Source organism: Ylistrum balloti, unplaced genomic scaffold (genome assembly GCF_031769215.1).
Source record: "Ylistrum balloti isolate Yb309-2 unplaced genomic scaffold, AGI_CSIRO_Ybal_v1 Utg371384, whole genome shotgun sequence".
NCBI lineage: Eukaryota > Metazoa > Mollusca > Bivalvia > Pectinida > Pectinidae > Ylistrum > Ylistrum balloti.
In genome coordinates, this window is record NW_026782729.1 from 263,241 (window position 1) to 282,731 (window position 19,491).

Below are 19,491 nucleotides of genomic sequence, written 5' to 3' on the forward strand. Positions count from 1 at the left end.
TGTCTAGATCTGTTAATGTTTTGTGAGTTTTGTCTGAATTTTTCTTTTTTTTTCATTCTTTTAATGCTGCTATCTTTTATTCTGTCTTGCTTTTGTTATTGTTTTTCATAATACAGTTGTACCACTTTTCAATAGTAATCAGAAGTTGTTGTAAAGATAAAACTTTTATTTCATCTGTTTCATTTCAATTATAAAGTCATAACTCATAACATATATCAGCTACTGCTGGCTTGAAAATGTAAAAAAAAGGAGATGAAAAATAGAAAAAGGAGAAATTAAAATGAATGACCACTGAATCAAACTATGAGTTTGACCTTACATTGAGATTACACTTGTGGACAGACAAGTTCCTCAGAACTGGGACCAGAGTCATGACCTTATAAGGTCTGTGTATCTCATCAAGGATCAGAAGAGCTGATGGTGGGACCCTTTTCATTCCAGATAATAGTTATTATTGAGATAAAATGGTGGATGGGATATTATCCCACTGCTGAAATGCAGTTATAAACAAATTCTTATCTATATTGTAGAGTAGACATGGCATGTGGCAAGGGTTACCTTAGTGGTGATATTAGACAGGTCATGCATGGAAATGTGACATTGGCATGTTTCATGTATCACATTTAGGGGTACATCTACAACAACAACAACTTGGTATATGAAAATCTATTCAAATACAATATATATACATATACCAATCCTTATTAAAAGGAAGGGTGTGGTCTGATGGAGATTGAAGAAGGGTATGGACCTCAGCAGTCTAAGGGGCATGTTTAAAAAGGACCACAGGAGGCTGAGGGTTCTTACATATTGTAACGAAAGATGTTACATGGAAGGTGGTAGTATCTTGATAAAGGAAGGTTTAAAGCCAATGTGTTTAAAATAAGGGGCACACTTAAAATGGATGAGGTAGTCAATCCCCAGGAGGCTAAGGAAGGTGTGGCATCCAGTACACACTGAACAATTGGGACTCTTTTTAAAGAAAGGATTCACCCTCCCCACCATGGCTCCTAAATGGCTATGATGCGCATTCAAAGGCCGATTGATAGTATTCCTTTAAAAAAGAAGAGATGACCCCTATATTGTGAAATGTTGGGCTTGCTGAATAACTGCAGTCCCAAACTACGAGGTGACATAGGTAGGGATCTAACTTTAAAGCAAGGGTGCAGCCCAAGGAGACAGGGGGAGAATGCTTCCCTAAAAACCTTAAGTATTGTGTTCCCCTATAAATGTTAAGATATTGGACTTGTCCAATAAAGGCTCCAAAAGAGTTACTGGGCTTGTCTGGAAGGGAGGCTATGCTAAGAGGGGAGTGGGGGTGGGGTTTTTCAGTTGACTGTGGACATTAAGATTCTATGTTCATGATTGGAAACACAAGAAATCTAAGATTTCTGATAAGTAGTTTTTTCCCATTTTTTACATGGCATGTATGAAGAAATATTTCTTATCCTTACAGTCTGGAGACCCTTGTAGATTTTTTAAATGAAATTTTACACTTGTTACGTTGAATTAAGTAGTGTGTACGGTAAAATGGAACATTACCAATACATCTATACATAGTAGATTTGGTTTAGGGTTCAGAATCACTTTTTCTTGTGATGTTTTTGTATAGATGGCTTTGTAGATGCTCTTTACTAACCCTGTTTTTCTGTTGTGTCTACTAACCCTGTTTTTCTGTTGTGTCTACTAACCCTGTTTTTCTCTTGTGTCTCTCATTACATTTTAGTCATTTGTCTTAATTGATCAGTGTGTGTTTTACCATTTGATGGTCCTAATGACCTTTTATGTGTTGACGGGCCGTTAGGAATGTAATAATGATAATAATGATAATGTGTCTAAATTAATCTGTATCAATAATTTTCACATGTTATGCTTCTTCATTTAATTAATTTAATATTTGAATCATCAGTAATTGTGTTCAACTGGCTGATCAATTATTAAAAAATCATGAAAACTATAGTTTATACTACTGCAATAATAAACCATTACACAAAACATGTTGCTGACAAGCTACACAAATACATAAATTGTATCCTTTGTGACCTACACAGGCGATGCACCCCCTCTGCCTGACAATCCTCCCCCGAGCAAGGTAAGAAAAGTAGATACAATGTACCATGGTATGGGAGAAATAATATTGATACAGTTAATATAACTTTAGTAAAATATCCTAAAATTATGATTCAAATTGTCCCACATTTATGAATAACACATGAACAAGTACTTGATTGAATGTTTGAAAAAGTGTTTTGTTGTTGAAATAATAGAGCACAGAAAAGGATGACTCAGTTATTGTACTAAAAGTTAAAATAAATGGAAATATGTTTGAATTTCTGGAAAAACCCTGAGCTATGCTTCACGGTGTTTTTGTAAAGTTTACATTGAACCTATGTTCTAATAATTTACTCACACTTATTTATGTCTTTATTCCTGCCGTTAATAGACAATAGCCACACAGTTTATGTGGGATAATGATGGTAACACCGTGCTAGTCAGTGGCTCCTTCAATGACTGGAAGGAGAAGGTTCCTCTTGAGAAACAGTAAGTAGTTCCTTTAATGACTTGAAGGAGAAGGTTTTCCCCTTTGAGAAACAGTTGATCACAGCTGATATAATAAATTATGTCCTATACATTGGAGTTTCCCTTGGGATATACATGTAATACCAGGTACTTCTAGGAGTACAATATTTTGTTGTTTGTATGGAAGTTAAAAAAAGATAATTTGGTACTTGATCATTTTACACAATTGTGATGTTGTTGTAATCACACTAAATGCAACAACGAAAAATCTGTCAAGAAAAAGCTAGGTGAACAAGATGATGTATTACATGTACAAAGAATTTACTTCACAGATCAGATGATAATGGTTTGATAAAATATTTACAGATTTATCCTGGCTTTTCGTGATGCAGAGCTATGAGCAGATATTTATTGTTGCATCATTTATCTATGAGAATAACATCACAAGAAAAACGAAATAATTTTCTCATGCAAACTAATGATGTAACAATCAACACCTGCTCAGGTAACTCTACATTATGAAAAGACAGAGGTTACCATGAAGATGTCAACTTTCATTACCTGAAACATGCTCATTTACATAATGTTAAATATGTTTTCATTTTATTTTTTTAAGAACATCTTTTATTTTTGATTTGTATGTTATAAAGTTACAGAAATATATATGTATACTGTAGAAGATGTACCTACTGATAATTGTATTGGTGTTACAGAGAGGCAGTTTTCTCCGTGACTGTAGATTTACCAGAGGGAGAATATGTGTATAAATTCCTGGTTGATGATGAATGGCTGATCAACAAAAACCAAGTAAGGAAAATAAAATATTGTAGATTTGGTAACCTCCTTTTTTATGTTTAACAAAATGTTTTGTATTCTCCTAAGTTTGGTAATCTTCTATAGGATACAGAAAAAATCTTCTCAGTTTAATAATCTCCTGATTACACAAAAAAATATATATTCAACCAAATGTTCCCCTTTTCTACTGGGTTTTATTATTTCCTACCTAACTTGAAAATATTGCAAAATGTTTCCCATTTTCTCCTGGGTTTAATTATTTCTTGTCTGTTTTTGATAATCTCTCATCCGATACAGAAAATATTTGCATGTATGAAAATGTTCTCCCATTCTTCTAGGTTTGCTTACCTTTTCTGATTTAGAAAATAAGCAATTAGCAAAATTAATTTGAAGCAAATATGATGTTTATATGATTAGTCTGAGGCTGTTTACAGGTTGTTGTGAAAGAATAAAATATTTTCTACTATTTTGCAGCCAATTAAGGCCGACAATGGTATCGAGAACAATGTTATAACTGTGAGACCAGTGGGTTGAGTGTTTGTCTGAATGTAACTACCTGCTCCACCTCTTCAGTTGCCTCCCTTCTAAACAACAGTTGATTCCCTTAGAGTGATGGCCCAACTGACCAACTCATCATCCAGAGGCATCATGGGATTACAACTAAAGGCAGCTATGCTATAACATCAGTGGATCAACGATTTTCAAAACTAACAAGTTCACAAGGATGAAATTTTTTGTCAAAGAAATTAATGTTTTGTTTATTAGATTGGGAAATTGTTTATAAGGAAATTTTTTATTAGGATTGGGAAAAAAATTGATTCCAAAATTTTAGCTGTTGACATTCTATTTTATGGTAGTAATAATGGGACCTTAACCTTTTTTTGTAGACCTTTTCTTACTTGTTATAATTTTGTATCCTATTTGTTACATTTTATAATGTTGATTTACCTATGTTACATGGTTTTCCTTTCAAATTGTTCAAATTCATCACAGGCCAGTGATCATAATCATTTCAACTTAAAAAAATTTTATTGACAAATCGACCAAGGCTCGGAACAAAATCTTCATTAAAAATATTTCACTTTAGAAGTGCTATTTGAAGTGCTTTTTATTTATTTGTATTATTTGCGATCAATATTTCTATATAAGTTTTTTTCTTGTTTTACTAGTATGTTAAAATAAAAAATATTGAGAAAGGGAGACAACCCTTGAATATGGTGGAGTCCAGAACTGATCATTGTTAAAAGTAATCATCACCTTTGTGTACAATAACATTATATTTTCCTCTACATCAATTTAAAGACAATCTTTTAATTTCTAGGGTAATATTTCTATATCATAGTAATTTGGGTCATATTTCTCAATGAGAATATTTTATACAAAACATTCATTGATTTTGTATTGTAGGAATGTAAGTAAGTATAAGTTCTACATTTGTAATTAAAGTATTATAATTTTTACTATTTGTGTACTTTTTCACACTAGATGATTTCATTCTTTTCATTTGTATATGTGTATATATATATCTTCATTCTCTCAGATGATAATATATTGTCTTGCAGTCAAATTTTTAATGCAAACAAATTAAAAATTTCATTTAATGTATATTCAAATTGCAGAAATGATATTGAATGCAAGCGGTTACTGTCTTTCTTCTTAACCCTTTCTGTCCTTATTAATCATGATAAGTTATCCTGGTTTTGTACCAAGAACTGCCCACATTGGTTAGTAGGGGTGGGAAGATGGTTTGAAGTATGATTGATAGTGGTGGGTATATGAAGCAGGTGAGGGCTAAATAATGTATCTAGACATTAGACTACAGTTGTTTCTGTATCTAGACATTAAACAACAGTTGTCACGATATCTAGAAATTAGACTACAGGTGTCTCTGTATCTAGACATTAGACTACAGTTGTCCCTGTATCTAGACATTAGACTACAGGTGTCCCTGTATCTTGACATTAGAAAAGTTGTCCCTGTATCTAGACATTAGACTACAGTTGTCCCTGTATCTAGATATTAGAAATAGTTGTCTCTGTATCTAGACAACAGTTTTCCCTGTATCTGGACAGTAGACAACATTTGACCCTATATCTAAACATTATACAGCAGTTGCTCATGTATCTAGACAGTTTTCCCTGTATCTGGACATTAGAAACAGTTGTCCCTGTGTCTAGACATTAGACAACAGTTGTCCATGTATCTAGATATTGGACTTCACTACAGTTGCCCCCTGTATCTAAACATTAGACAACAATTTTCCCTGTATCTAGACATTAGACAACAATTTTCCCTGTATCTAGACATTAGACAACAATTTTCCCTGTATCTAGACATTAGACAACAGTTTTCCCTGTATCTGGACATTAGACTTTTCCCTGTATCTAGACAGACTACTGTCGCCCCTACATATAGACATTAGGCACTTGTGTAAGTGACTTTTGTTCCTGTGTATATACATCAGACTGTCAAGTATGTGACAGTTGTCCCTTTATCGAGACATTAGACTACAGTTGTCCCAATATTGAGACATTAGACTACAGTTGTCCCTGTATCTAGACATCAGACTACAGTTGTCCCTGTATCTAGATATTATTCTTAAGTTGTCCATATATCTAGATAAAGAGATGGTGGACTAGACATTCCTGAACACCACCAATAGGACTGGACAGGTACATATTCCCTCGCCTGTTAAGTGTCCATATAAACTACATGTAGGTGGGATAAGGTTTACATATATTTTTCCAGTATCAGTCTCCATGTAAAACTTTGTATAACATCATAAAGTGATATGAATTGGGGTAAAATTGTTAGCGATGAAGTTTTCATATCAAAGTATGTAATGGGTGTATGGTACAGTGATTACCTAGATGTACTTACTGATTAGTGTCTGATACATCATGCTGTGGTGGACGTTTACTGGGAAAAACACTTTGGTAACTCTGGTGTCAGTAAGTGGCATATTGTAGCTATTATTGTAGATCAATATATCATCTCATTTCTCATTCAAGGTCAATAAAACATTACAATCTGTTGTCTATTGTTTTCTTTTCATTTAAGCAGTAACAAAAATAAATTTGAGCAGTATAATAATGATTAAGGGGAGAGCAATGTTGTAAAGTGAGATATTTTCATGTTTTTTCTGATTAACAATTAAGATATTCTGGAGAAAACAGGATGTTACCATGTATGTCATCATAAAAACAGTACCGGATGGTTAAGGTCCATTGTATGTCATCATAAAAACAGTACCGGATGGTTAAGGTCCATCGTTTGTCATCATAAAAACAGTACAGGATGGTAAAGGTCCATCGTATGTCATCATAAAAACAGTACCGGATGGTTAAGGTCCATCGTATGTCATCATAAAAACAGTACAGGATGGTAAAGGTCCATCATATGTCGTCATAAAAATAGTACAGGATGGTTAAGGTCCATCGTATGTCATCATAAAAACAATACAGGATGGTAAAGGTCCATCATATGTCGTCATAAAAATAGTACAGGATGGGTAAGGTCCATCATATTTCATCATAAAAACAGTACAGGATGGTAAAGGTCCATCATATGTCGTCATAAAAATAGTACAGGATGGTAAAGGTCCATCGTATGTCATCATAAAAACAGTACAGGATGGTAAAGGTCCATCGTATGTCATCATAAAAACAGTACCGGATGGTTAAGGTCCATCGTATGTCATCATAAAAACAGTACCGGATGGTTAAGGTCCATCGTATGTCATCATAAAAACAGTACAGGATGGTAAAGGTCCATCATATGTCGTCATAAAAATAGTACAGGATGGTTAAGGTCCATCGTATGTCATCATACAAACAGTACAGGATGGTAAAGGTCCATCGTATGTCATCATAAAAACAATACAGGATGGTAAAGGTCCATCGTATGTCATCATAAAAACAATACAGGATGGTAAAGGTCCATCGTATGTCATCATAAAAACAGTACAGGATGGTAAAGGTCCATCGTATGTCATAAAAACAATACAGGATGGTAAAGGTCCATCGTATGTCATCATAAAAACAATACAGGATGGTAAAGGTCCATCGTTTGTCATCATGAAAACAGTACAGGATGGTTAAGGTCCATCGTATGTCATCATAAAAACAATACAGGATGGTTAAGGTCCATCGTATGTCATCATAAAAACAATACAGGATGGTAAAGGTCCATCGTATGTCATCATAAAAACAATACAGGATGGTAAAGGTCCATCGTATGTCATCATAAAAACAACACAGGATGGTAAAGGTCCATCGTTTGTCATCATGAAAACAGTACAGGATGGTTAAAGTCCGTCGTATGTCATCATAAAAACTACAGGATGGTAAAGGTCCATCGTATGTCATCATAAAAACAATACAGGATGGTTAAGGTCCATCGTATGTCATCATAAAAACAACACAGGATGGTAAAGGTCCATCGTTTGTCATCATGAAAACAGTACAGGATGGTTAAAGTCCGTCATATGTCATCATAAAAACTACAGGATGGCAAAGGTCCATCGTATGTCATCAAAAAAAATACAGGATGGGTAAGGTCCATCGTATGTCATCATAAAACAACACAGGATGGTAAAGGTCCATCGTTTGTCATCATGAAAACAGTACAGGATGGTTAAAGTCCGTCGTATGTCATCATAAAAACTACAGGATGGTAAAGGTCCATCGTATGTCATCATAAAAACAATACAGGATGGTAAAGGTCCATCGTATGTCAACATAAAAACAATACAAATGGTTAAGGTCCATCGTATGTCGTCATAAAAACAGTACAGGATGGTAAAGGTCCATCATATGTCATCATAAGAACAGTACAGTATGGTTAAGGTCCATCGTATGTCATCATCAAAACAGTACAGGATGGTTAAGGTCCACCGTTTGTCATCATGAAAACACTACAGGATGGTTAAGGTCCACCGTTTGTCATCATGAAAACAGTACAGGATGGGTAAGGTCCATCATATGTCGTCATAAAAACAGTACAGGATGGTAAAGGTCCATCATATGTCATGAAAACAATACAGGATGGTTAAGGTCCATCGTATGTCATAAACACAGGACAGGATGGTAAAGGTCCATCGTATGTCATAAAAACAATACAGGATGGTTACGGTCCATCGTATGTCATCATAAAAACAGTACAGGGTGGTTAAGGTCCATCGTATGTCATAAAAACAATACAGGATGGTTACGGTCCATCGTATGTCATCATAAAAACAGTACAGGGTGGTTAAGGTCCATCGTATGTCATAAAAACAATACAGGATGGTTAAGGTCTATCGTATGTCATAAACACAGGACAGGATGGTAAAGGTCCATCGTATGTCATAAAAACAGTACATGATGGTTAAGGTCCATCGTATGTCAACATAAAAACAATACAAATGGTTAAGGTCCATCGTATGTCGTCATAAAAACAGTACAGGATGGTAAAGGTCCATCATATGTCATCATAAGAACAGTACAGTATGGTTAAGGTCCATCGTATGTCATCATCAAAACAGTACAGGATGGTTAAGGTCCACCGTTTGTCATCATGAAAACACTACAGGATGGTTAAGGTCCACCGTTTGTCATCATGAAAACAGTACAGGATGGGTAAGGTCCATCATATGTCGTCATAAAAACAGTACAGGATGGTAAAGGTCCATCATATGTCATGAAAACAATACAGGATGGTTAAGGTCCATCGTATGTCATAAACACAGGACAGGATGGTAAAGGTCCATCGTATGTCATAAAAACAATACAGGATGGTTACGGTCCATCGTATGTCATCATAAAAACAGTACAGGGTGGTTAAGGTCCATCGTATGTCATAAAAACAATACAGGATGGTTACGGTCCATCGTATGTCATCATAAAAACAGTACAGGGTGGTTAAGGTCCATCGTATGTCATAAAACAATACAGGATGGTTAAGGTCTATCGTATGTCATAAACACAGGACAGGATGGTAAAGGTCCATCGTATGTCATAAAAACAGTACATGATGGTTAAGGTCCATTGTATGTCATCATAAAACAATACAGGATGGTTAAGATCCATCGTATGTCATCATAAAAACAGTACAGGATGGTTAAGGTCCATTGTATGTCATCATAAAACAGTACAGGATGGTAAAGGTCCATTGTATGTCATCATAAAACAATACAGGATGGTTAAGGTCCATCGTATGTCATGAAAACAATACAGGATGGTTAAGGTCCATCGTATGTCATCATAAAAACAGTACAGGGTGGTTAAGGTCCATCGTATGTCATAAACACAGGACAGGATGGTAAAGGTCCATCGTATGTCATAAAAACAGTGCATGATGGTTAAGGTCCATTGTATGTCATCATAAAACAATACAGGATGGTTACGGTCCATCGTATGTCATCATAAAAACAGTACAGGTTGGTTAAGGTCCATTCGTATGTCATAAAAACAATACAGGATGGTTAAGGTCTATCGTATGTCATAAACACAGGACAGGATGGTAAAGGTCCATCGTATGTCATCATAAAAACAGTACAGGATGGTAAAGGTCCATCGTATGTCATCATGAAAACAGTACAGGATGGTTAAGGTCCATCGTATGTCATCATGAAAACAGTACAGGATGGTAAAGGTCCATCGTATGTCATCATGAAAACAGTACAGGATGGTAAAGGTCCATCGTATGTCATCATGAAAACAGTACAGGATGGTTAAGGTCCATCGTATGTCATCATGAAAACAGTACAGGATGGTAAAGGTCCATCGTATGTCAACATAAAAACAATACAAATGGTTAAGGTCCATCGTATGTCATCATAAAAACAGTACAGGATGGTAAAGGTCCATCATATTTCATCATAAAAATAGTACAGGATGGTTAAGGTCCATTGTATGTCATCATAAAAACAGTACAGGATGGTAAAGGTCCATCGTATGTCAACATAAAAACAATACAAATGGTTAAGGTCCATCGTATGTCATCATGAAAACAGTACAGGATGGTTAAGGTCCATCGTATGTCATCATGAAAACAGTACAGGATGGTAAAGGTCCATCGTATGTCAACATAAAAACAATACAAATGGTTAAGGTCCATCGTATGTCATCATAAAAACAGTACAGGATGGTAAAGGTCCATCATATTTCATCATAAAAATAGTACAGGATGGTTAAGGTCCATTGTATGTCATCATAAAAACAGTACAGGATGGTAAAGGTCCATTGTATGTCATCATAAAACAATACAGGATGGTAAAGGTCCATCGTATGTCATCATAAAAACAGTACAGGATGGTTAAGGTCCATTGTATGTCATCATAAAACAATACAGGATGGTAAAGGTCCATCGTATGTCATCATAAAAACAGTACAGGATGGTTAAGGTCCATCATATGTCATCATCAAAACAGTACAGGATGGTTAAGGTCCATCGTTTGTCATCATAAAAACAGTACAGGATGGTAAAGGTCCATTGTATGTCATCATAAAACAATACAGGATGGTAAAGGTCCATCGTATGTCATCATAAAAACAGTACAGGATGGTTAAGGTCCATTGTATGTCATCATAAAACAGTACAGGATGGTTAAGGTCCATTGTATGTCATCATAAAACAATACAGGATGGTTAAGGTCCATCTTATGTCATCATAAAAACGATGGCTTATTCATGACATTTCATTTTATGGTATATGTACAACCACAAAACGTTTTATATTATATGGTTTGCTTTAATTCTTGACGATGTACTTACCATTATTGATGATACTGACAATATATTACCTTCCTGACAATATATATCCATTCTTGACGATATATGGCATGAACTTAATACACAAGAGAAAAGGCTAACACATTTTTAACAGAATAACTTTTAATGCATACTACAACACTGATAAAACATGCCCTGCATTGTTTACCTTCCCTATAACTTACAAATATTGCTGATATTTTGATATCTTACAAAATCGTGAGACGTTAACGTTAACTTTTTAATTGTAAAATATTTGGAACTGTGTTTAGAATAAGAGACACAAATATCGATGAAACATAAATCGATATCCGTGTGGCTGATTTATCATTATAATGACAAAAATCAACCTTAAAGTTTGTCCGTTTTTTACTTTAGAGTAACTTAAGATATTTTGACGGAAATGAAGCCAAATTTGTTTTTTGTCCAACAAGCTTAAATGTCTTTAGTTAAATAGTTCTAACGTAACAATTATAACCATGTAACAATCTCTCCGTTAATATCACAACCCAAGTTTTCATGACACCGATTTCTTAAGATAAGCTCCATAAGACGGAAGTGAGCACAGGATTACAGTGAGGCGGTTCCAGAAAGTTGATTGAGGTAAAGAAGATCCTTGAATTTTTCGTGTTTATGTTGGAAATGGTTTTTAAGAACAAACCTGAGTAGATGTAGTTCCGGTGTACTTAGAAACTTTCACTTTGAAACTGGACCAATTACAGAGTATAGAACATTATGTAGTATCTACCACAAAACAAAATCAGACAGACTATAACATGCTCCACAATCGAAGATGGTAGTTTTCTAGAATCAGGCCGAAATGTCGACAGGATATCGTTACAACATCAAATGACGAAACAAAATGAAACCGCTTGTCCCTTATACCCTTGTTTATCTTATTATCGAATCAACTGTTTAAATATCAATATTTCCTTGACTGCCTAATACATTGTAATGTGATAATGAATGTGTCATTAATGCAATACTGAATACAGTTTACTGTAAATTAATTTTGTAACAAAAATATTTCAACTTCGGTAATTAGTTTTTGCTAAAATTCATGTAATGCTTTTAGTTATAAATTTGATCTTAATAAATAACTTTGTTCTCCTTTTTTGTACATCGTTATCCCATTCCCAATGTTGTAGCGGCCTAGTATTCCTCCAGGAGGTCCTGAAATATCTGCTGTTTCTGGTAGTCTCCGGTACTTTTCTTGGCCAGCCTGGCGGGTCCTTCGAATCGGGCGGCACCCGTGAATTCCTCTGGAGTCTGTAAAGAATTCAAAATTATTTCATTAAAAATCATATATAGCGCAAACTACACTGACATTCAACCACGTATATTAAGTCTCTTTTACAGGGTAATTGTTTGGTTCAAAATGAATATAGTGGAACTAACGAATACTATATATGAAAAGTGGAAAACGTTACGAAAAGATCAGTCACGTGTCTAGAATCTAAGGCATCAATTTCTACTACGTCGAAGAAGATACGTTGAAGATAGTATACAGGCCGTGAAGGAGCAAAGATTTACCAGACGCTGGAGCTGTCCAAGGCAAAAAGTACAGCCAGAATAATCAAACATAAGTGGCTATTCTGCATGTTTATCCAGATTATCATCTGGGTATATGTTCTCGAGATCTAGGGCAAACTGGTGACGGCCAAGTTTAGGGAATTGGACTTGAGAGGTAAGTTTTGATTAACAGAACGATAGTCTTACAATATCAGAAACTTGAGTCGTCGAAACAACTGCAACGTTTCAGGCTAGAAATTTGTATAGATGTTATTTCATTTTTAAAACGCCTACATGTATTTACAGGAATGAAGCCTTGATCCGTGATTGATCCAGAGACAGTTGCGACAAGTCTACGTCCAGTTTCAGTCCTTTACCCAAGATAAGCTGATCAACAACCAGTTGTTAAATATAAGCCGGTTAACTATCGATGATACTAATCGGCATATTCTAAATATGGACGATGGCAGCGGTCTGGCGAGAATTACGTCACGCATTTCCGTTACAGTACGTGTAAAATACGCAATAACGTGAAAAAGCCATGTAACACTGGTAAAATACTAGCCGCAATATACCACTCAAGAGAGAACTTCTCTTTAGCTCGATTGGTTCAGCGTCAGACTAGTAAGCCAGGGGTTTCTGGTTCGATTCTTAGCGGAGGCATTGAAAGAAATAATGACCTCTGTTACAGCTAGGATTATCCAAATAATCCTTTAAACACTTCGCTACTCCATTTCCATTGCCTTCCTTGAGTTTATCTCAGACTGTTATACCATGTTCTTCAATTAACTGAACTACCTGAGATATAGGTATACCAATATCTAACTACCACATTGCCTAACCCAAGTCGTACTGTACTGATACCAAAAGAAATCCTTGCCCACGTGTATGTCACATGTTACCGTACCCTTTTCTTAATCATGTGTGGACTCTTCTTAGCGACTCGGGAAATCCTGTCCTCTGTGGATCCAAAGTAGGGGTTGTCGTCCTACAAAGACAGCAGACTGGTATTAGAACAGTCTATACTACATTGTAGCTCGAATGTCACTTAATTTTCCTATAACTTTACGTATTTTCACTGTCCTTTTTTTTAAACTTAAACCAGACAAATAAACCAAATTAGGGACAGCAAAGCGTCAACATTAGACATGTTATTACCACAGAGTTGGTGAGGTCGATGCCTTGCAGCATGTTGCTGATATCGTCTGTGCTCTGTGCCTGTGTGTTGATACGACCCTTGTCGTTAGGACAGCTCAGCATATGTTCGGAGTCGCATGGGCAGTCCTGTTCCTTCATCAAGTTCCTGTTGTTCTCGGGGGTATTAGCAAACGTCTCCACACAGTTATCGTCAGCTGGAACACAACAACTTATATTTCTTAGAGTTCGGTTGCTGATATCAGTATTCTATGAAATGATTCAGCTTGCCACCAAAGGAAGTTAGTGTTAGAGTCCGCTAAGTAGGTTACATTAATATAAACATGGAAATTTACTATTTCGGAGATCAGAATATGTACGTTTAGAGTAGGCTGGTCTCGAGCTCCTTAGCTATTGTAAAGAATTTCTCTTCTAAATTTTACGTTGGTTTACCTCCCCCTAGTTTGAAACCTACACTAGAATCAGAAATACCCTATGGACCAAAATTATAAAGCTAATTTTTATTTATAATTTTAATATTCTAGAGACAGGAGCCAATCTACTTATTGAGATATATAATGTTTAGTGTTGTTATGTTCAATTGTCGTTTTTGTCCAGTATGGAACCCTCCTGCTGTCAATTATAATTACATGACTTTCATGTTCGTTCGCGGACAGTTTAAGCAACCTACCTGTATAACCAATGGGGCAAGGGTTAGGGGGATTGCAGTATGCTGGCAGGACCTTGTCGGTCTTCACTTCCTTTGGATTTTCTTTGCCACCTCCAGTTCCACCTTATACCAAAAGCATGACAAGTACAATATCTGTAAACGTTCCATAAAGTGTGCGCATTCAAACTCCTTACAGATTTTACAAGGGCGCAATGTCATATTCACAATATTTACTATTATTTACTTATTGGGCAATGTATAGTACCTACAAAGCCATAAAAAATTTTAAAAAGCCAATATTATCATCAACATGTAGGACAGCAATATTTTTCAAATATGTTTTCCCATAATGCGGTTTTGAAATGGTCAAGTTTCATAATCCCTTCAGGTCTTTATGTATGGCTCTGTCACACTATATATGCCACATAGCTACGGTCTATGACCCTTTCGTATGACCTCGTGCCCTTACCTGACATTGACTGGTATCCCCATAGAGGGCTCTGTTCCAAATACTCCTGATCCCTCAGGGCAGCCTCTCCTAGTAGCTCGGGGTCGTTAAGTGTAGCATCCCTGTAGGAAAGACCCCAGTCTCCAGGGGAACTCCTGCTTACCAAGTTGTCGTCGTAGTAACCGGGGTCAAGGTCATAAAGACCGTTCAGCTCAGAGAGAATATCCGAGTACGAAGCACCATTCACCAAACCGAGAACGGCGATAAGTAACAAAGGGACCATTTCCTGTACAAAGTAAGGACAAAGGAGTGTCAGATATTAGACTTAGTTACCTTAGTAACAAGTGTTTTCTCTTATACAGTTACTTTTGTGGTATTTTCTTGATAGCCTCTCGTTCAGGTTTCACCGAATAAAACAATTGCCGAATTTGTTCCGCGATACCGATTTTAAGTTAATGAATTTAGTTGTATATTTTTAAAGAAACGAGTACAGGGAATATGTGATATTTTCTACGATAAACTTTGTAAGCTTTGTCTCTACAAAGACAAGAATCAATGGTAATGAGAATTTACAAAGAAGAAAAAGAAGTGTATTTTTTCTTCCTACCATCACAGTTACAACCAATTACTCACATTAACAGAACTGGTGTTGCTGTTGCGATTGAAAATAACGCACAAAGATGTGACATTTTACAGTGAAATTGGTAAACATAGTTGTGGGTGTAACATGCGCCATGCAGACCTATCATTGTTATGTGACGTCAGTTCTGGACGATGTCCGACATGTTAAGATAGGAGTGCAGTCCTCTACCGAAGGATTTAATTTATTGAATTTTAGGAGGCTACTAAAGATTTATGGCTGATGTCTACAGGTTCTATTGCCGTACGATCTGGAACATCCTGATGCCATGTAACATTACACCACAGTGAAGCCTCCCACGCCATTTTCCATTCTGTCTTCCTGTTGTGTCCTTGTCCCGAGTTATTGATTCTGTCTTATTACAACACCGACTGGCCTGTACTACAATTGACTAATCATCAATACTTAACGGAAGGCTAAACATACACTATAGATAGCGTTTATTCCTGGAAAATTTGTGTCGAGAACAGGGACAAAACAGAGGAAAGAAAGCAGGATGTGTTTATGAAACACTATGCTCTCGGTTGCAACAAATTTCTGAAAACTGAAAGCTATGTCCTCATTGTGGTAATGATTTGACAGTTTTGGTTCAATAGTTATGGCAGATGTTTAAAATTTTCAAATGTAGGTCAAAGGTCACGGTCAAGGTCACATGGACAAAAAATGTATGTTTTGTCACAAGAAACACACATGCCAGATATGAAAGCCCTGCCTCTTGCAGTGCAATAGTTATGGGCAAGGTTGAAGTTAACAATCGACAAACAAACAGACGGACAGTGCAAAACCAATATGCTCCTAATCCTACGATCCGGGAACATAACAATCCCTCTACAGCGCCAACACCCTTATACTGCAATGAAGCTGGAAGTGCATTTGCCCGAATTGGCGATTCAGCAGCTATTTGAACAGATAATCATAGTCAGACATAATTCAAGACCTAGCTTATGACAAGAAATATATGTATATATTTCAAAATGGCAGCAGATATACCTTCTCTCGTGATTAATGACTATAAGGATATAAGCATCAAAGACACCTTAAATCGTATCGTACGTGTTTTCTGAAGTGAGATAGTAATGTGCCATGTTAAAGCACTATAGCTATCCAGACCTACAGAATATTCAACTTGACAAGCTATCTCCAGTCAGTTTGTTTGCTTTTTTTCTATAACGAAACCAACATGGACAGCTTTCCACCAAGCTGTATGATAATTTAAATTTCCATATTCTAAATTTTCTATTTCTGAGTAGTAACACTTTTGCATTCCCAACCTATGGTGTTTACATGTAGTAGTTGATTCCATATTCAACTGCTTCTTCCCCTTATCACGATTCTCGTGCAAGGAGTGGTTAACTGACGGACAAACTCCTAACACAGGGTTTCAAAAGATGCAGGTTGATGAATGTTTACTGCCTTCATAGTGATCTCATTGAGAAATATTCAATGTCTTTGTGTAATGTGAAGCTGGACGTGTTTAATGCTCATTTGTTTGCCTGTTGGTTCCGTTGTTGTATACCTTGATCTCATTTGAGAGAATGTGACATTACTTACTTGGAATTCCCTAGGTTTACATAGCGAGTGTCGTCGATGAGACAGAAGATGTATTCTCTTTGTACTTTTTCAGGAGTCTCCATGTAACTCTTTCTCGTGTTCGTATTTTGGCCTAGTTTTATTGAATTTGAGTTTGAATTATGATTATGTTGACATGTTGGTATTTTCTTGTTGTTTTTAATCGTCTCATTAGCAGCAAGGGCTGAGACTCCCTGTTGATGCCCCCCCAACCCCACCATTTTAAGGACCTGTTTGGCCTAATTAGTTATACCATGTTAATAAACATTTTGATTAGATAAAAATATTCTTTTTTTTTTCACTAACACGTTTCTTAAATATTCTGTAACACTAGTGACGTCATTTATTTTCTTGACTTCATTGGAAGACGTGTACGTGATAAAAAAGTCGGGTGGTAAATCCTTGGTTTTGCATCCATGAATGGTAAATGGTAAAAACTTTAGGGTTGGCTTACTGAAAGGTTGTACAAAATTAAAAGTGATGAGAAATGTTAGATTTTTTTAATGTGAGATTTTTGACGAATGCAGAGACGAAGAACATTCAATAGAACTGACATTACAGCATCTCAATCGTACTGAGAATGACGTATTCCAAGTGTATTCAGAGAATAGTGGATAATTAGGCGTCTAGGGTTTGGTCGTAGTTTATCGTTTCAATAAATATATTCTATAGCCCCTAAATCAGACTAAGATCATTTTGACAAACGGGTAGTAAGCCTTAAAAATACTTCGTGTCTCTACCGTACCAGCTGGCTCTGTACAAGACCATTCCTGTCATCATTTCAGAAATTTAACAATCACCGAGTCTGTTATAACGGTTGTATACAGACGATATACTTCCTACTTACCTTCTCGGCAAATTCTGTTTGTCTGTCTTCGTGTTTTCTGCCTGCTTCTGTTTGCGGTTCCAATGTTTGGTATAATGGCGCGGAGGATCGATCGTCCCTTTGTCGTCATCAGCTCTATAATGTATGCAGGTCGATAGATCCGTGAATGGTGACGTACGAACCGTTGCTTGTTTATCACGTATATCTATATCGATACAGCTGTACACGTCTGTACTCGAGTAATGCTACACGTGTTTGGGAACATCGATCATTTCATATATATTCCATAACAACAACATTGGTATACGGTCGCTGACATGTCTATAATCGCAGATGACATCCTTGCATGTTTTCTCGAAGATTAAGCCACAAAAACGGTGACAAACACGACATATTAACATCGTTTTTGAAAAAATGCTGCCGAAATGACAAGTTGAAACCAATATGCATACATGTAGTTCGAAATAATATGGCGTATGAATCGATTTTTATTTAAATCGATATACTATTCAAATCAAAACCAATAAAGGAAGGTTAGTATGCCCATCAAAACAAAACCTGAAGATAAAGTGTCCGGTGTAAAATAATGGTGAAATATCACAGACGCATAGAATGAAGTACGTGTGTTGTTCATTTTGAAGCGGTGTATCCTTGCAGTGGCTGGTGACGACCTAAATGAACAACAAATGAGGTCCGTCGCAGGCCATTCAGAGTAACTATATGGTAAAGCGGCCTGTCCAAGAACACAACCACAACACCATAGACCAGCCCGTTTCTCAATTTCCTCTGAGGTACAGATCACCACACAGGGAGCACCGAAAAAAATATATCAACGACTCTTTATATTTACAGCAAGCACATCTGCCTGTGTTGCATTTGCTGTCAAGTTGCAATGCAACGGATATTGTTTTCGTTCTAGGTTGGCCGTTCGTTGGTGTCAAAACTTACACATATTTGCACAATGTATGTACCCAGAGCTCTCATAAGTTCTTGTAACACAACCAGAAGAAGATTAAAGTGCGACATTTCGATGACTACACCTTCATCAGACAAAAACTGTTCTATTGACAATACCAACACGAAGAAAATGTTCCCAAATCTACACGTATTTTCGATGTTAAAATGGTCATCAGTTTAAAACTTAGAATCTTCTCAGAATGCGGATACTGAGATTTGTCATGAAGCATCCTAGGATGAAATGCTATAAATTCTTCGTGCAAGTGTCCTTGACTTGTTTTCGATGTCATATAACTATGTTTTATATTTATTTTGTATCCCTAAAGTAGCTTTAAGTTTATCTGGTGAAATTTTGATAATAGACACATAATTATAACAACGTTTCTAATCTTATACTTTACAGAAACATCTAATTTGCAGTGTTATAGTTTTTTCCTTCACATGCATCCGTCATTTTTCTTCTTAAAACTTCAAGAGGTTATCGGACATGTGACGGTATGTTTTCAAAGGTTCCTTACAACCTCCAAATTCAAGATATTTGACGAGAAAAATATAAGTGACTTATTCCACATGGTGGCGCCATTAGTAACAGTACTATAGTAATGGGGGAAATGTTTACTTTAAGTAAGATATGTGGCGTCACCTATTTAAATCTTTCAATACATTTTG

The 19,491-nt window shown here is 36.1% G+C and overlaps 2 protein-coding genes across 4 annotated transcripts in view; one reads left to right on the forward strand and one right to left on the reverse strand.

The window, feature by feature from the left end:
• The window catches only part of LOC132562243 (fibrous sheath CABYR-binding protein-like), a 56,880-nt gene extending 52,009 nt beyond the window's left edge, over positions 1-4,871 (forward strand). For all 3 annotated transcript variants that reach the window (XM_060226979.1, XM_060226982.1, XM_060226981.1), the window contains exons 3-6: positions 2,052-2,092; positions 2,444-2,541; positions 3,234-3,327; positions 3,790-4,871. In XM_060226979.1, coding sequence (XP_060082962.1) covers positions 2,052-2,092; positions 2,444-2,541; positions 3,234-3,327; positions 3,790-3,849 — 293 coding nt within the window. In that variant the 3' untranslated portion in view covers positions 3,850-4,871. The remainder of the gene's footprint in view (positions 1-2,051; positions 2,093-2,443; positions 2,542-3,233; positions 3,328-3,789) is intronic.
• Positions 4,872-12,218: 7,347 nt separating this feature from the next.
• LOC132562274 (neuroendocrine protein 7B2-like) lies at positions 12,219-17,921 on the reverse strand. Its single transcript, XM_060227014.1, has 6 exons — positions 17,887-17,921; positions 14,852-15,116; positions 14,404-14,505; positions 13,737-13,930; positions 13,486-13,566; positions 12,219-12,335 (listed from the first exon to the last, which is right to left on the reverse strand). The coding sequence occupies exons 2-6, from the start codon at positions 15,111-15,113 to the stop codon at positions 12,219-12,221; spliced, it is 756 nt and encodes a 251-aa protein (XP_060082997.1). The 5' UTR covers positions 15,114-15,116; positions 17,887-17,921.
• Positions 17,922-19,491: the final 1,570 nt, after the last annotated feature.